Source organism: Drosophila novamexicana, unplaced genomic scaffold, assembly GCF_003285875.2.
Source record: "Drosophila novamexicana strain 15010-1031.04,08,12 unplaced genomic scaffold, DnovRS2.1 tig00000932-arrow-arrow-pilon, whole genome shotgun sequence".
Classification (NCBI taxonomy): Eukaryota; Metazoa; Arthropoda; class Insecta; order Diptera; family Drosophilidae; genus Drosophila; species Drosophila novamexicana.
Window position 1 is genome coordinate 480833 of NW_020824832.1, and position 13523 is coordinate 494355.

The 13523-nt window shown below is 38.7% G+C and overlaps 2 protein-coding genes across 10 annotated transcripts in view; one reads left to right on the forward strand and one right to left on the reverse strand.

Moving 5' to 3' along the window:
- LOC115765194 (cytosolic carboxypeptidase Nna1) overlaps positions 1–10535 on the forward strand; it is a 31292-nt gene extending 20757 nt beyond the window's left edge. Inside the window, exons 5-17 of one of the 8 annotated variants that reach the window (XM_030708628.1) lie at positions 273–933; positions 995–1265; positions 1323–1603; positions 1661–1820; positions 1884–2042; positions 2099–2266; positions 2978–3093; positions 7458–7593; positions 7668–8156; positions 8484–8992; positions 9047–9424; positions 9480–9664; positions 9744–9893. In XM_030708628.1, coding sequence (XP_030564488.1) covers positions 273–933; positions 995–1265; positions 1323–1603; positions 1661–1820; positions 1884–2042; positions 2099–2266; positions 2978–3093; positions 7458–7593; positions 7668–8156; positions 8484–8992; positions 9047–9424; positions 9480–9664; positions 9744–9811 — 3581 coding nt within the window. In that variant the 3' untranslated portion in view covers positions 9812–9893. Of the gene's footprint in view, positions 1–272; positions 934–994; positions 1266–1322; positions 1604–1660; positions 1821–1883; positions 2043–2098; positions 2267–2977; positions 3094–7457; positions 7594–7667; positions 8157–8483; positions 8993–9046; positions 9425–9479 lie in introns of those variants that run through there. The other 7 variants (XM_030708622.1, XM_030708624.1, XM_030708625.1 and 4 more) reach the window with 7 other exon arrangements.
- The window catches only part of LOC115765196 (glutamine-dependent NAD(+) synthetase), a 37967-nt gene extending 27191 nt beyond the window's left edge, over positions 1–10776 (reverse strand). The window contains exon 1 of one of the 2 annotated variants that reach the window (XM_030708630.1): positions 10687–10776. The gene's annotated coding sequence lies outside the window, so the exon portion shown is untranslated. The remainder of the gene's footprint in view (positions 1–10686) is intronic. The other variant, XM_030708631.1, reaches the window with a different exon arrangement.
- Positions 10777–13523: the final 2747 nt, after the last annotated feature.

Below are 13523 nucleotides of genomic sequence, written 5' to 3' on the forward strand. Positions count from 1 at the left end.
GAACTCAAATTCAAAATTCGTTTATCAACCATTTTTTTTTCATTCATGACGTGGTGGGCGTCAATAAAAAAAATAAGATAGATAAGCATATTAAAGACTACAATAACAGTAAAATTTTCGGTGACCACAAACATAATAGGTTTTGAGAAGTTATGATTAACGAGAACAATTCACAAATTGTGTTGTGTTTGAGTCTGAGTATTTAACTCGCGCTGTCATCTAATTTTACTTTAAAAACTATTAAAACAGTAAAATACACTCTCTACCCCCAGCAGCCACCGATGATAAAAAGCTAAAGCCATTCCCTTCGGTTCCAACGCCAATTTGCACGAGAACCGTGAGCATGGCGGCAGCAGTTGCAGCTGTCGCAAGGGGGCGTCGCCGAGGCTTTGAATCAATTCCAAACGATATTGGGGTAACTCATATAAGTACTAGCACCAATACTAGCACTTATGAACAAGTTAACGATAAGCCCAGTTCAGAGAATAATTTTAATGAACGGGCATCTTTTCAATCTCAACCTCTTTCCTATGATATTCCCCAAATCCAGTTCAGTCGCTCGGCGGTTGGCGGCGCCAAATACATGACGAACTGCCATCCCATGAATACAGACGAGTCTGATAGTCTGGAGTTTGAGTCGCGCTTCGAATCCGGAAATTTGGCTAAGGCAGTGCAAATTACGCCAACCTACTATGAGCTCTACCTGCGTCCCGATCTATATACAAGTCGTTCCAAGCAGTGGTTCTACTTTCGCGTTCGACGCACTCGTCGTAACATGCTTTATCGTTTCTCTATTGTCAATCTGGTGAAGTCGGATAGCCTCTACAACGATGGAATGCGACCAGTCATGTACTCTAATTTGGGTGCTAAAGATAAAAACGAAGGCTGGCGAAGATGTGGCAATAATATTTCATATTATCGTAATGATGATGAGTAAGTGGGGCAGTTTCCTTCAATATTACGATTTAAAGACAGCTTCATAATTTTACCGCAGAAGCAACAACAATACTAATGAAGAGGATGAAGATAACTCGAGTTACACGCTGACCTTTACAATTGAGTTTGAGCACGATGATGATACGGTGTACTTTGCCCATAGCTACCCTTACACTTATAGCGACTTGCAGGACTATTTGATGGAAATACAGCGTCATCCTGTAAAATCAAAATTTTGTAAGCTGCGTCTTCTCTGCCGCACACTAGCTGGAAATAATGTATATTATCTAACCGTTACGGCACCATCCAATAATGAGGACAACATTAGGGTAAGTCAGTGTAGAAGTAGCAGCTTATAAAAAAGTGCGTTTATATTATATTAACAGCGTAAAAAATCAATTGTGGTATCGGCACGAGTGCATCCCAGCGAGACGCCATCGTCATGGATGATGAAGGGTCTGATGGACTTTATAACAGGTGATTCTACAGTAGCTAAGCGCCTGCGCCACAAGTTTATCTTTAAGCTGGTACCCATGTTGAATCCGGATGGAGTCATCGTAGGTAACACACGCAACTCGCTTACTGGCAAGGATTTAAATCGGCAATATCGAACAGTTATAAGAGAGACTTATCCATCTATTTGGTATACAAAAGCCATGATTAGAAGGTAGGTGAAGGAGCAACTTTCCCAAACAATCCTGATTTACAATTTTAAAATCTTTAGACTGATTGAAGAATGTGGAGTTGCCATGTACTGTGATATGCACGCACATTCACGCAAACATAACATATTTATATATGGCTGCGAAAACAAGCGTAACCCAGAGAAGCGGCTTACTGAGCAAGTTTTTCCGTTAATGCTGCACAAAAACAGCGCCGATCGGGTATGTCTGATGTTTCTTGTTAGTTGAGTCCTTTCTTTATGAATCTAAATATTTCTCCATCAGTTCTCGTTTGAGAGCTGTAAGTTTAAGATACAACGAAGCAAGGAAGGGACAGGACGCATTGTTGTTTGGATGCTGGGCATCACAAACAGCTATACAATTGAGGCATCTTTTGGCGGCTCTTCATTGGGCTCGCGTAAAGGCACTCATTTCAACACACAGGTAAGATTTTGATGAGATCCATTGTAGAGCACAAAATAGTTGATTTAATTTTTCAGGACTATGAGCATATGGGGCGCGCATTTTGTGAGACTTTATTGGACTACTGTGATGAAAATCCGAATAAAGTAAAACGACATGCCAAATTATTTAAGCAAATCAAAAAGATAAGAAAACGCGAGAAACGCGAACAGAAAGCATTGAAATTACAAAAAATGGCCGATCAGGGATGTATTATAAGCAAATTAAAAGTCAAACGTTCTGTGGAGAGAAATGTCTCCTAGGAATGTCTTTTACTCACTACACGTATGCATAGACACACATCCCAAAACATACCGCAGTCAACCGCTTTTTAGCAAATTGTTAAAAATATGTAATTGAGTTGTAATTTTGTTGCTGTTGTGCTAATTATTCCCGACACAACATTATGTAAACAAAATCGAAAAAATACTACACGAGTAAAGGAGTGGCTCAAACCAGAGAATTATTTCCTAGATGGAATGCAATGCGTTATGTTGCCAAATTATGAATTTGAATGCTATCTATCGCCAATCGCCGTTTTGTAATATTTTATAGAACTCACTGTTTAAAATATATACATATATATATATATATATATATATACTTTATTATAAGCACACAGCACCGACAGGCACATAAGTAATACTACTCAATGTTTTATTTCTTATATAAATTAAGTAGTATTGTTGTAGCTCGCAAATAACTTGCAGTACACTGTAAAAATATTTTTCTAAATAAAACAATTGACGTAGTTAGACCCTATTTTATATTGTATATATTATATGTTTTCAGCTAGCTTTACGAACTATATCAAAACTAATTAATTATATTTTTACATTATGTAAAATGCTATAAATTCCTTTTTTTCGGCCTTTTTTATATTTTCACTAATCCTAATGCATTAACATTTACAATAGATTTTAAATTTACTCAAACAACAGGAAAGACTACGCTCTAAAATAATCGAAAGACTGATGCGCGAAGGCTCAAGCGCCGACGAACCATTAAACATACCGCTGTCCGATTACTCAAGGTAGGTATGGTTTCCCCACAATATCAGCATGAGCAGCTGAACTGATATTAAAACTTTTTTGTACTCCTATATGCGAGCACGTATGTTAGTCGGCCTAAATCAGAGGTTTTTTAACTTATTTAGTCATATTGAATGCATTCTTAACTAACTTTTATGGTCAGATGTTAAGGGGATGCAAAAGTGTATTAACCTAAATAATATTTTCTGCTTTCGTTGGGAATGGTGGAGGTTGTGACCTAAAAGTGAAATATTTTTACATAGGTTAAAGGGTTTAATAGTTTTGTGAAAATTTATGTAGCAGTGTAGTTGCCTTATGTGAGGAAGGTGCACGTTAAGACGGTGTTTCGGGAAATTCCACCCACAATTGTGAAAAATTTTCTGCTTGACGTGGAGAAATCGCGAAAAACGTTTGTATAATAATTTTTGTTTACTATTCGATTGGCGTCAAACTCATTTTCAAAGATCTTTGGTCAAATTCATTTCATTCATTCCTTGGTGGAAATGGGGGTCGAAGATTTGGTGGGTGACGTTTAGCCTTCAAATTTAATAAAAGATCTATATGAAAAATAATTTGAGACTATTTTCACACTTTTCGCAAAATCGGTGGAAAGTACATTTCAAAGACTTTTTTTTGTGTAGTTTTAAGTTTTGTCCGATTTGCTTATTTTCAAAGCTCTACATACGAGTTTAATGTATACGTGTTTCAACGGTCAACAGTGGTAAATTGGCGAAAACAATTGTATGAAAGTTTTTTGCTTACCGTCCGTCCGATCAGCTTCAAAGTAATTTTCAAAGCTTTTTACAAAAATTTGTTTCATGCGTGCCTCGGACAAGGCCAGGTTATGCCCGCTAGTATACTTATATGCCTGGGTGCGTTTCATTAACACAAAAATGGGATTTAAGACGTGGTTTTGAGCCATTTTTCATATATAATTTAAAGTATAGAATTATTTAAAGTTTCACTTTTTAGATACCTTTCCCATTTCCCCAGTCACTTTCAATATCTATGCGGACTATAAACTTCCTATTAAAGAATACATTTCCCATAGTGTAAAACATAGTTTTGTAAAATGCTGACAGCTGATATAGCTGTATGTTCACTCTTTGCAAAATAGGAAGTTCTGTTTTGTGGGATTATTGTTTCATAATTGTTTCTTTAAATGTCGTATTATTTTTCAAATGTATTTAACAGGCAGAAGGAAACAATTTAAGGGTATATTGTATTTGTGCAAAATCCAAATGTATGTAACAGGCAGAAGGAAGCATGTCCGATTCCATAAAGTATATATATTCTTGATCAGCATTAATAGCCGAGTCGATCTGGCCATGTCCGTCCGTCCGTCCGTATGTATGAAGGCAAGGATCTCAGAACCTGTAAGAGCTAGAGACTTGAAATTAGATGTAGATGCTACTAGTTCCCGCGCAGATCGAGTTTGTTTCCGATAATCGATAACTTACTCCGTTTTCAAGCAATCGATAAAAATCGATATCGACATCCTGTTTTTTTTTTTAGCAAATTGGTTAAATAATAAGAGGTAGAGTCACCAAACATGATATGTTGCTTCTAGAATATTATATATACGTCCAGTATATATTTGATACCTATCGCCACCTCCCCGCTACCACCCCAGAGCTATAAATCAAGTTAATAACCCAACTCTTTTTGCCAACCAATTTAAACCACAATTTAAATGCAATTGACTTTTTCAGAACACACAAATATTCTATGGTACAATAAGATATACTGTAGATTTATAAGATCGGTTAAGAAAAGCCAAAGTTGTATGCAACTGCGCAGTTGAATGGGGTAGCAGCTTTAAGAATTTCTGTATACATGTACACACATTCATGCGCGTCTGCTTCGCATTCTAATAGCATGGTAATTGCATCTTTTTTTTGTAATGTTATTTTAGTTTATTTTTTTTTATCATAAGTACTTAATTGTTGGTGTGGCTGCTGAGTAGAGGTATAGCAAGTGGTGCGGTCTGTTGCGAGTTCGAGCCCTGCCAAGAGAACTTTTTTTATTCGGGAGCTCCCGACTAGAACCTCTTACTTGTTTAATTGTGTACTGTACAGCTATGAAATGTTCATAGCTTAAAGATGGCATAGTGACGCGTCCTTTTATGTACTAGTAGGCCAAAATAACGAACCCAATTGAAGTATCACTACTGTCTTCCCTCCAACTTCAGACAAAAATAAAATAAACTTTTGTTAGTTTTGAAGATATATTGAACAAACTTGGCAGTTTTACCATGCTCGTTACTATATCCCTACTATTGCAAATCCTGGAAGCCTATAAGTTGTTCGGTTCAAAGTACGAACCAACACCTCGCCTTAAGGTTCTTTACGAGAACGTGGTTTGTCGCGTGTAATATGTGTGTAGTGCGATTGACATGGTGTATGCAAAGACAATATAAACAATAAATTAGAAACGCCCATACATTTAAATGCGACGCAATTTTTCTAGCCTAGCTTTTCACTCTTGAAACAACATGCCAGCCGACTGGCTTTTCGCTCTCATAAAGCCATTACAAATACAATTGCTTAATTCATGATATGCATGCTTTAAATATTTTACCTCAGATACATTGGTTAAATTATAAAGCCAAATTTGAATATAATACATTTTTATTAAATAGCGCGCCTTGTGCAACAACCATATAATAGCCCACGGTAATTGGATTTTATTTTTGCACAGTGCATACCGGAGAGAAGTTCTTGTCTTAGCCAATGGCATAAAAGTATGTTTGTATGTGTGAATTATGTTTTTGGTGTATGTATATCATCTCTTGCATTAATGCAAACTGCATATGTTCGTTAGTAGAAGCAACTAGCATAACCAATGCAAGAAAGTTAAAGCTCGCTAATATGAGTACATACATATTTGTAATATGTATGTATTTGCAAACAAATGAAGCAAAATCTTTACAAATGAAAATAGCAAAATGAACTATCAAAAATTAAACAAGTGGCTCTAGTCTGGAGTTCCAGACTAGGGGATACCCTGAACCCTCTTCTACCAACCCAATGCGGCTCAACCCAGTAACCAACCGGACTACTTGCCATGGTTTCTGCTAGACAATTATGCAACTTATTTTCATTGAGCAAAAAAAAAACCTGTTGATAAAGCAGCACATAATACAATACAATTGCAATGGCAACGCTGTTGATAAAATTCAATAATGACGAGCAATAATGTGTGTGCGTGCAGGTATACACAAATTCTTGTATACATGATCTTGATTAAATTTCCATAAGAGCTAGGAAGTTGAAAAATTCACTGGAGTTACCATATGTAATGAAGAAAGTTAAAACGGGGTTTTGGGAAATTCCACCCGCAAGTGTAAAAAATCGTGAAAAAAGTTTGTAAGAAACTTTTTTGTTTAACATCCAATTGGCCTCAAACTCATTTTCAACGATCTTTGTTCAAATTCATTTGAGGGGTGTTTCACACCTATTCAAAAAATCCATTCCTCCTTGGTGGAAATGGAGGTCAATGACTTGCTGGGTGACGTTTCGCGCTCAAATTCATATCCAAGGATCTATATGAAAAATCATTTGAGACTTCTTTCACACTTTTTGCAGAATCAACGCATCCTCGGTGGAAAGTGCGATTCAAAGATTTGTTGAGCTAAGTTTCAAGTTTTGGCTCATTTGCTTAAAACTTATTTTCAAAGCTCTAATAGGAGTTTAATGAATACGTGTTTTAGCGATTTGGGAAATTTCACCCGCAACAGAGGTAAATTGGCGGAAAACGGTTGTATGAAAGTTGTTTTATTTACCGTCCGATCGACTAAAATAACATTTTCAAAGATCTTTGTCCAAATTCATCTGATGGGTGTTTCGCAATTTTTTCAAAATCCACCCCTCGAAAAATCATTTGAGAGGTGTTTCACACTTTTCGCAAAATACAAACTTCTTTGGTAGAAAGTGCGTTTCAAAGATTTTTTTCTTAGTTAAGTTTTAAGTTTTGTCCGATTTGCTTCAAACTTATTTTCAAATCTCTACATAAAAATATAATGAATACGTGATTTAAGAAATTCCACCCGCAACAGTAGTGAATTGGCGGTAAACGTTTGTATGAATGTTGTCCAGTTTCAAAATCATTGTCAAAGCTTTCTGAGAACATTTTGTTTATACGTGTCACGGGCAAGGCCGGGTTATACCCCCGCTAGTATATATTTATATATATAGATAAGATTGGTTTGGTTATAGTTTTCAACAAATTTTAACAATGATTTTTGATTAGTCTTTGAAATTAATGCGCTCTTACAAGCTGTTTATAACAATACTATGCCTTCTCATAGTTTTACGGATACAACAAATATAATAACAAATCTTCCGCTTTTAATTTTACACTTTAGCGACGAGGGAAACTGCAGTTCTAGTTCCGACAATGAGGGCAAACATTCAATAACAGCATCTGATCTAGAAGGTCCTTGCTGTGCGCCTATACGCGCGCCGCCCAGTTCGCCTGAGATCATGCATGAGATTCGTAAGGTAGGTGCTCACATTTATTTCGTTAAAAACGCGACTCACAGCACAAAACCGATCCGTTCGCCTACTGCCAATAGTTTCGTGTACGCCGAATGCACAAGGTGATGCATGTTTTGGACCAAATATACTTCTCACCTGTTCTTCAGAGGAAGTTCAAGGCACTGGCGCGACTAAAGCGTCGCCGCCATAAATTGGGATGCAAGATGGTCTGTTCCAGGCGAGCGACTGGTGGTGGAGGTGGACAAATTTCACCGCATGGTAATGTCGAGAAGCTTGTGAACGGCGATACGCCAGATCGCGCTCAGATAACGATCAAGACGCCACGCCAGTCGCCTGACTCCGAAAGTTCTGAGAGCAACGGATCTCAGTCATCAGATTTGTTGACGGATGCTAGCAACGATGTTAATCAGACTGGTAAACAGTCATCCCGTAAGCGCAACAAAAAAAAGAAACACATGTCCACAGAAAAGTGCAAGACTAAAGCATTAAACCGCAAGATGCGTATCGACCGCAATTTGCGACTTTGGCTGGCCAACCGACGCATTTTTATTTTTCGTCGAAAAAAGGTACATTCAAGAACAACAGCCCTCCTCACAATACTACAATAAATATTTCTTCGGCGTGCCGAAGCCTATACTTGCTTGCATTATGTTGCGCTTACTGGTCTTGTTTCCATTTTTCTTGAAAGCAAAATAATTTTCCAGTTGTTGTGAATTTAGCGCAAACATAAATGGGAAGAGCAAATAATCATAAATATTTCATATACATATGCACACAATATACTATGTACATATTGTACTAAGAAATTGCTGTCACTTTTTAAGCTTATTGCCAACATATAATATATATTTACATTACTTTTGAAGGTTACCCCCGTGTTTCCTATATTTCAGAATCGCCGGCAGCGTGTTCGAAGTAAGCCTGTCAAAAAGCGCGGCGAATTGGTACGCACTGCGCTTGATTTGCCAACGACTGATCCGGGATCTGATTTGCATTTCTCTACAGACGATGAGGAACTTTTCCCAGCAGGTAACGTTACATTTGGAGCGGTGGCGCCACTTCGTCACACTCTACTCCAGAGCGAGTTGCAGCGCCGCTATATCGAAGAAATTGGTGACTTGGTTGTCCAGAAACCGAAGTCTGATCACATGCCACCAGAATTGATCGTGACAACCCCCTCCAAGAGCACCGGGACAGGCGGAGTTAAAAGGTTAGACGTCTATAAACTGACGCCTAGTACAGCGCCCGAGCAGCAAGCCGGTCAGCATAGCCAGACTAATGTCACAGGTGCTCGACGTACATATTCCTGGCACAATCTCAACCAAGATAGCAGCCGTGTTAGGCCCAACTTTATCAACGAATCAAAACCAGCCTCGAGGATTCATAAGACACCACCGCGCCGGTAAGTGCTACAGTTTAAAGTACCACAAATTGCCTAAGCTTATTCTTACTGTAGCAGTGTACACAGCAACCTAATCCCACTTGGCACTCAAAGACATTGCACTGAAAGCCATGCTAAAGACCTGCATGTAAAACTCTCAATGAAACGAAAAATTTGGACAGGAGCGCATGGCGATCCTGACGTCCGACCGTTGGCCTGGTACAAAGGACAGGCCAAAACGAATGTTCACATGGCAACCGTAATGGCTACGGCAGCAGCGACTGCAGCCCTTCGGAGCTCTGGAGGTTTACAAACACACAACATGTTCGGTGCCAGCAACAAAGAACCGTTGACATCGGCAGCAGGATCGTCAACGACTTCAGCAACTGTGCCACCCCCCTATGTAGGTGCGCCGCGCAGATCCCGAAAATTGGAGCAAGTGGATTTATTTAAGTAAGTTGGAGAATGTATTACAGTTTCCCGAAAAATGTAAACATACCTTTTGTAGCGCATGTTCACAAAAGCTATTACTCTGGCAGCAAGAACATAAGAAAATACAGCCATCAAACACACGCCTAATGGGCGGGACTAGCGCCAAGCTTGAGTATCCGCAGATCCCCATACGCGGTTGCAAACCAAGCAAGAGCATCAGAACAGCTAGTGGTAACGCTATCGATGTATCTGTCATAACTGGTAAGAGTAAGCGCAAATCCAGTATGATTAAAATTGCTGAGACGACACAACTGGTTACACGCTTTTCGCGGACTCATAGCAGTGCTAGAGGCTCCGTCAACTTTGGTGTACAGAAACTTCAACAAACGACTCAAATGCAACGCCTGATTTTGAAAACTCAACCAGGCAGCGGTGCAGAACACGCTCAAACAGCATCTATCAGTGGCATGCAACACTCTGCTGGACGCACAGCTAACAAGTTCAAGGCTAGTGGCCTAGTCCTCACGGCGGTCCAGCAAGATTCAGGTGGTGGTGGTGGTGGGGTTTCGAGACGAATGCGCCACGCTGGTGGGTCGCTTATAAAGAGTGGCAGCAGCGGAATCGCCACTGGCGCACACAAAATGCTACAATACCGCAATACCAACACATTGCCAGCAAACAAATCTGTTGCAGGGATTTCCCTAGACACTGTCAGCCTTGTACGGAAGGTGAAAACGAAGTTGAAAAAGCGAAAGTCCCGCACGGTAGCGAATGTTGCTACCAAGTGAAAGATACCAGCATTAGCTGAAGCAGTGAGATTCCCGGACATACCTCGACTCCATAACCGACAACATCCCCTTATCAAAATCTTTCATGTATTTGTATGTGAATTTGTTTTTAAACCAAATTTTAGTCAAATTTGAATTTGTTATAGAAATAATGCACTACGATGTGTGCAATTTTGACCAATTAGGAAAATGTGAAAACATAAATGTAGCAAAATTTATGGGGTACTACAGTTCCCCTAAAGTGTAGGCATAGCGTATAATACCCATATTTTGTATCCAGTATTGAATATTGAATGATTAGTTTTTGGCCGCCGTTTCTTAAAAATTTCGCAATAAAAATTAATGTTTTGATCTAACAGTTTGTTATTGGAAGTCCTGGATAGGGAATTTAATTTAAATCAAGCAATGCGGTTTTGACACAAACCTAAGCTCAAATGGTCACATAATGGGCAAGCAATAGAGATTGGAAAACTAGGGTTTGATCTTTTTACATACCCTGTTCGCCCCGAATGGTTTTATACAAGACAATTTTTTAAATAGTGCGCAACTTAAATTTAATTCAACTTAGGCGAATATAAAGTGTAAGTAAACAAAATAACTAAAAATGACAGTGCGCTCTCACCGTACTGATTATAGATATTAATATCCGATGTATATATCGATATATATATAGACTACAAACTACTAATAGTGAGTTCTCACTACAAAGACATCTACACTCACATCCAAAATCAGTAAGAGGTGGGGAACGAAGGCGTTTGATTCTAGCGACATCTTTATATGTAGGAATTTCTTGCTACTTTGCCGGTTAAATTTGATCGTTAAATTGTGGCTTCTTTAAAACCTAATTATATACCTTTAATTATAATTATATATTAGCAAAAGCATATTCTCAACCCAATGACCTAGGACAATCAGAGACCTTCCTCTGACTGCTTTTGCTAATAAATAATTATAATTCGATATTCCCCATTTGTTGGCAGCGCTCATATCAATTGTACGCAATTTAATATAATCGCATTAAATAGAAATGCGCTTTACAGTATAACATATGGTAAATGTAGGCTTATCTCTGCGGAAGGGCTGCAACCATATATTTTGGTTAATTGTGATTCTAAATAAATAACATATTTCTGGATGGAAACGGCAAGATGTGAAAAGAGAGGGAAAGGAACCCTAGAAAGAAGTATATAAAGATACCGAAATATATAATGCTATGAGGAAACAATACCGATCTTGGCTGCTTCTCTTAACGAGAAATACAGAGCGGATTTCTTGAGAGTATTTATTTCAGGCAAAAGAAACATCAAGATTTGATCAACGTTCTCCGAGTGCTCTGTGAGTTCTCTGATAAAACACAGCCAACGGTCAAATGGAAAGTCCGCGATGTACTCGGTCATCAGCCATATGCACTTACACATACAAGTTAACACATCCAGCCAGCTATAAGTCAACGGCTTTTCAACCATGGATAATATTAACAATTTTGTGAATGATATATAATCCAACGCCGCATGCGCGACTACAACAACAATTCTGTCTCCAGCGTTCCCATGGCTGTCCGAAATAAGATTTGTTTGGACTAAGTGCGGTATTTGCGAAACTTGGTCACGGAACTAGCTTTTCTTTAAGAACATTTTTGTACTTAGCTTTATTTTGGTTTAAACAATTGTTACGAACTTGCTTATTTACCTTCGTGCCGCGCCGGCTGGTTCATCGGTCCTCAGGTCTTTTCCCATCCCTGGCCCACATCAACATCAACATCGACTATGCTACACCAAGCAGCGAACGGTCTTTTACAATACTACAGCAAAACGACATCCAAAAATTAAATGAAACAGCTGAGACTTATAATAAATTTTCGTTTTTTTTTTCAGTTTCTTTTTTCATATACGATCTATTTCTTCAAAAATAAGTACATTATGTAGGTTTAGATATTTGCACGTGGCTTTTGTGTGTATTGGTAATTTTATTTTAAACGGTCTCACCACTCTTTTGGTAGCCTAAAAGGCAGGTCGAGTGGGGGGTGTCTTTTAAGGCGTCGGAATACAGTTTGTTCTCGAGGAGATTTATTGCAAGGTGGTTGCAATGTCCAGTCGGTCTGCGTGCTGCAGGCTTATTTGTTTCACTTCTTCGGTGATGGATGGAATGTTGAGGTCATTGTGGATAACATTGTTTTTAACGTAATAGGGGACCTTAAGTACATGTGAGACTCTAATAACAACAATATAAAGACAATTCTGATACATTGCATTTTTCTCCAGATAGGATCCCGGTTCCCGACCTCTTTAATCTCATCACACTTAGTAAGCCTACGTCAGCCGGCATCGGCTGTCATTTGTCCAACAAGTAGCCGCGTCGCCCTAGGTATGGGTGGGCGGAATTGGGGGTGGAGTATCTGGTGGCTTTTAAAGAAATGGAAATTTGTGTACTTGTGTGTTATATAATTCGACAGCTGACAACTATAAACTTCTACAGGCTTAATCAGAGTTCCTAAATTTCGGTCCTCACTTTCTGGTTGTCTGCAAAAAAACGGTTTATTTCCGACAGAATCAATAGCGGCAAAAGAGAACACCTGCATTTGGGTTTCTACGCACGAGACATTGGGTCCGAGCAAAATCACTTTTCGTTCTTTTTTTTCGCACATGATCCCCACGACCACTGAACAGAAAAAAAAACAGCCAAAGTGTCTTTTGTGGATATGCATGTTTTTGTTGTTTTTTTATTTTTCTTGTTTTTGTCAAACTAAATTGTATTCATTCGTTTTATACTACTCGAGTGAGTTGGACGTTTTTAATTTATTTAATTGTCTTGCGCAAAAATGGGTCGGGATTCAAACAAAAGTGTGCGGCTTTTTTTAAGTTTAGTGACGATTCAAAGAAATCAGTATGCAACGTATGTGGTGTTTTATTAACCGGCAAGCACATAACAAATTTGAGACGCCATTTGCTAGGAAAGCATAACAAAAGTATTTATGAAAATTTTGGCACTGTTGTAATTGTTGAGCAAGTAAAGGAAAAAAAAAAGCAAAACCGAATCTGCTTTTTTTTTCGGTTTTTTGTGTGCAGATCGCATTGAAAATAAGTGTTGACTGTTATTTACGACCTCTGGGCTTAATTAAGTTACTGCGGCAGAGCGTGGCGAATTCGCTCCCGGAGCAAGGAACAAAGCTGTATTGCGCCCCGTCCTCAGTCCCCCTGTCCTTAGCCTTACACTAGACTTCAACTTTTTAATCAATTTAATTATTCAATGCGCAGATCATAGCCAACACCGGGCACTATGAAGCGCTTGGGGCTTCATTTGTCAGGCAGCCGTACGGGTTTGTAGATTCA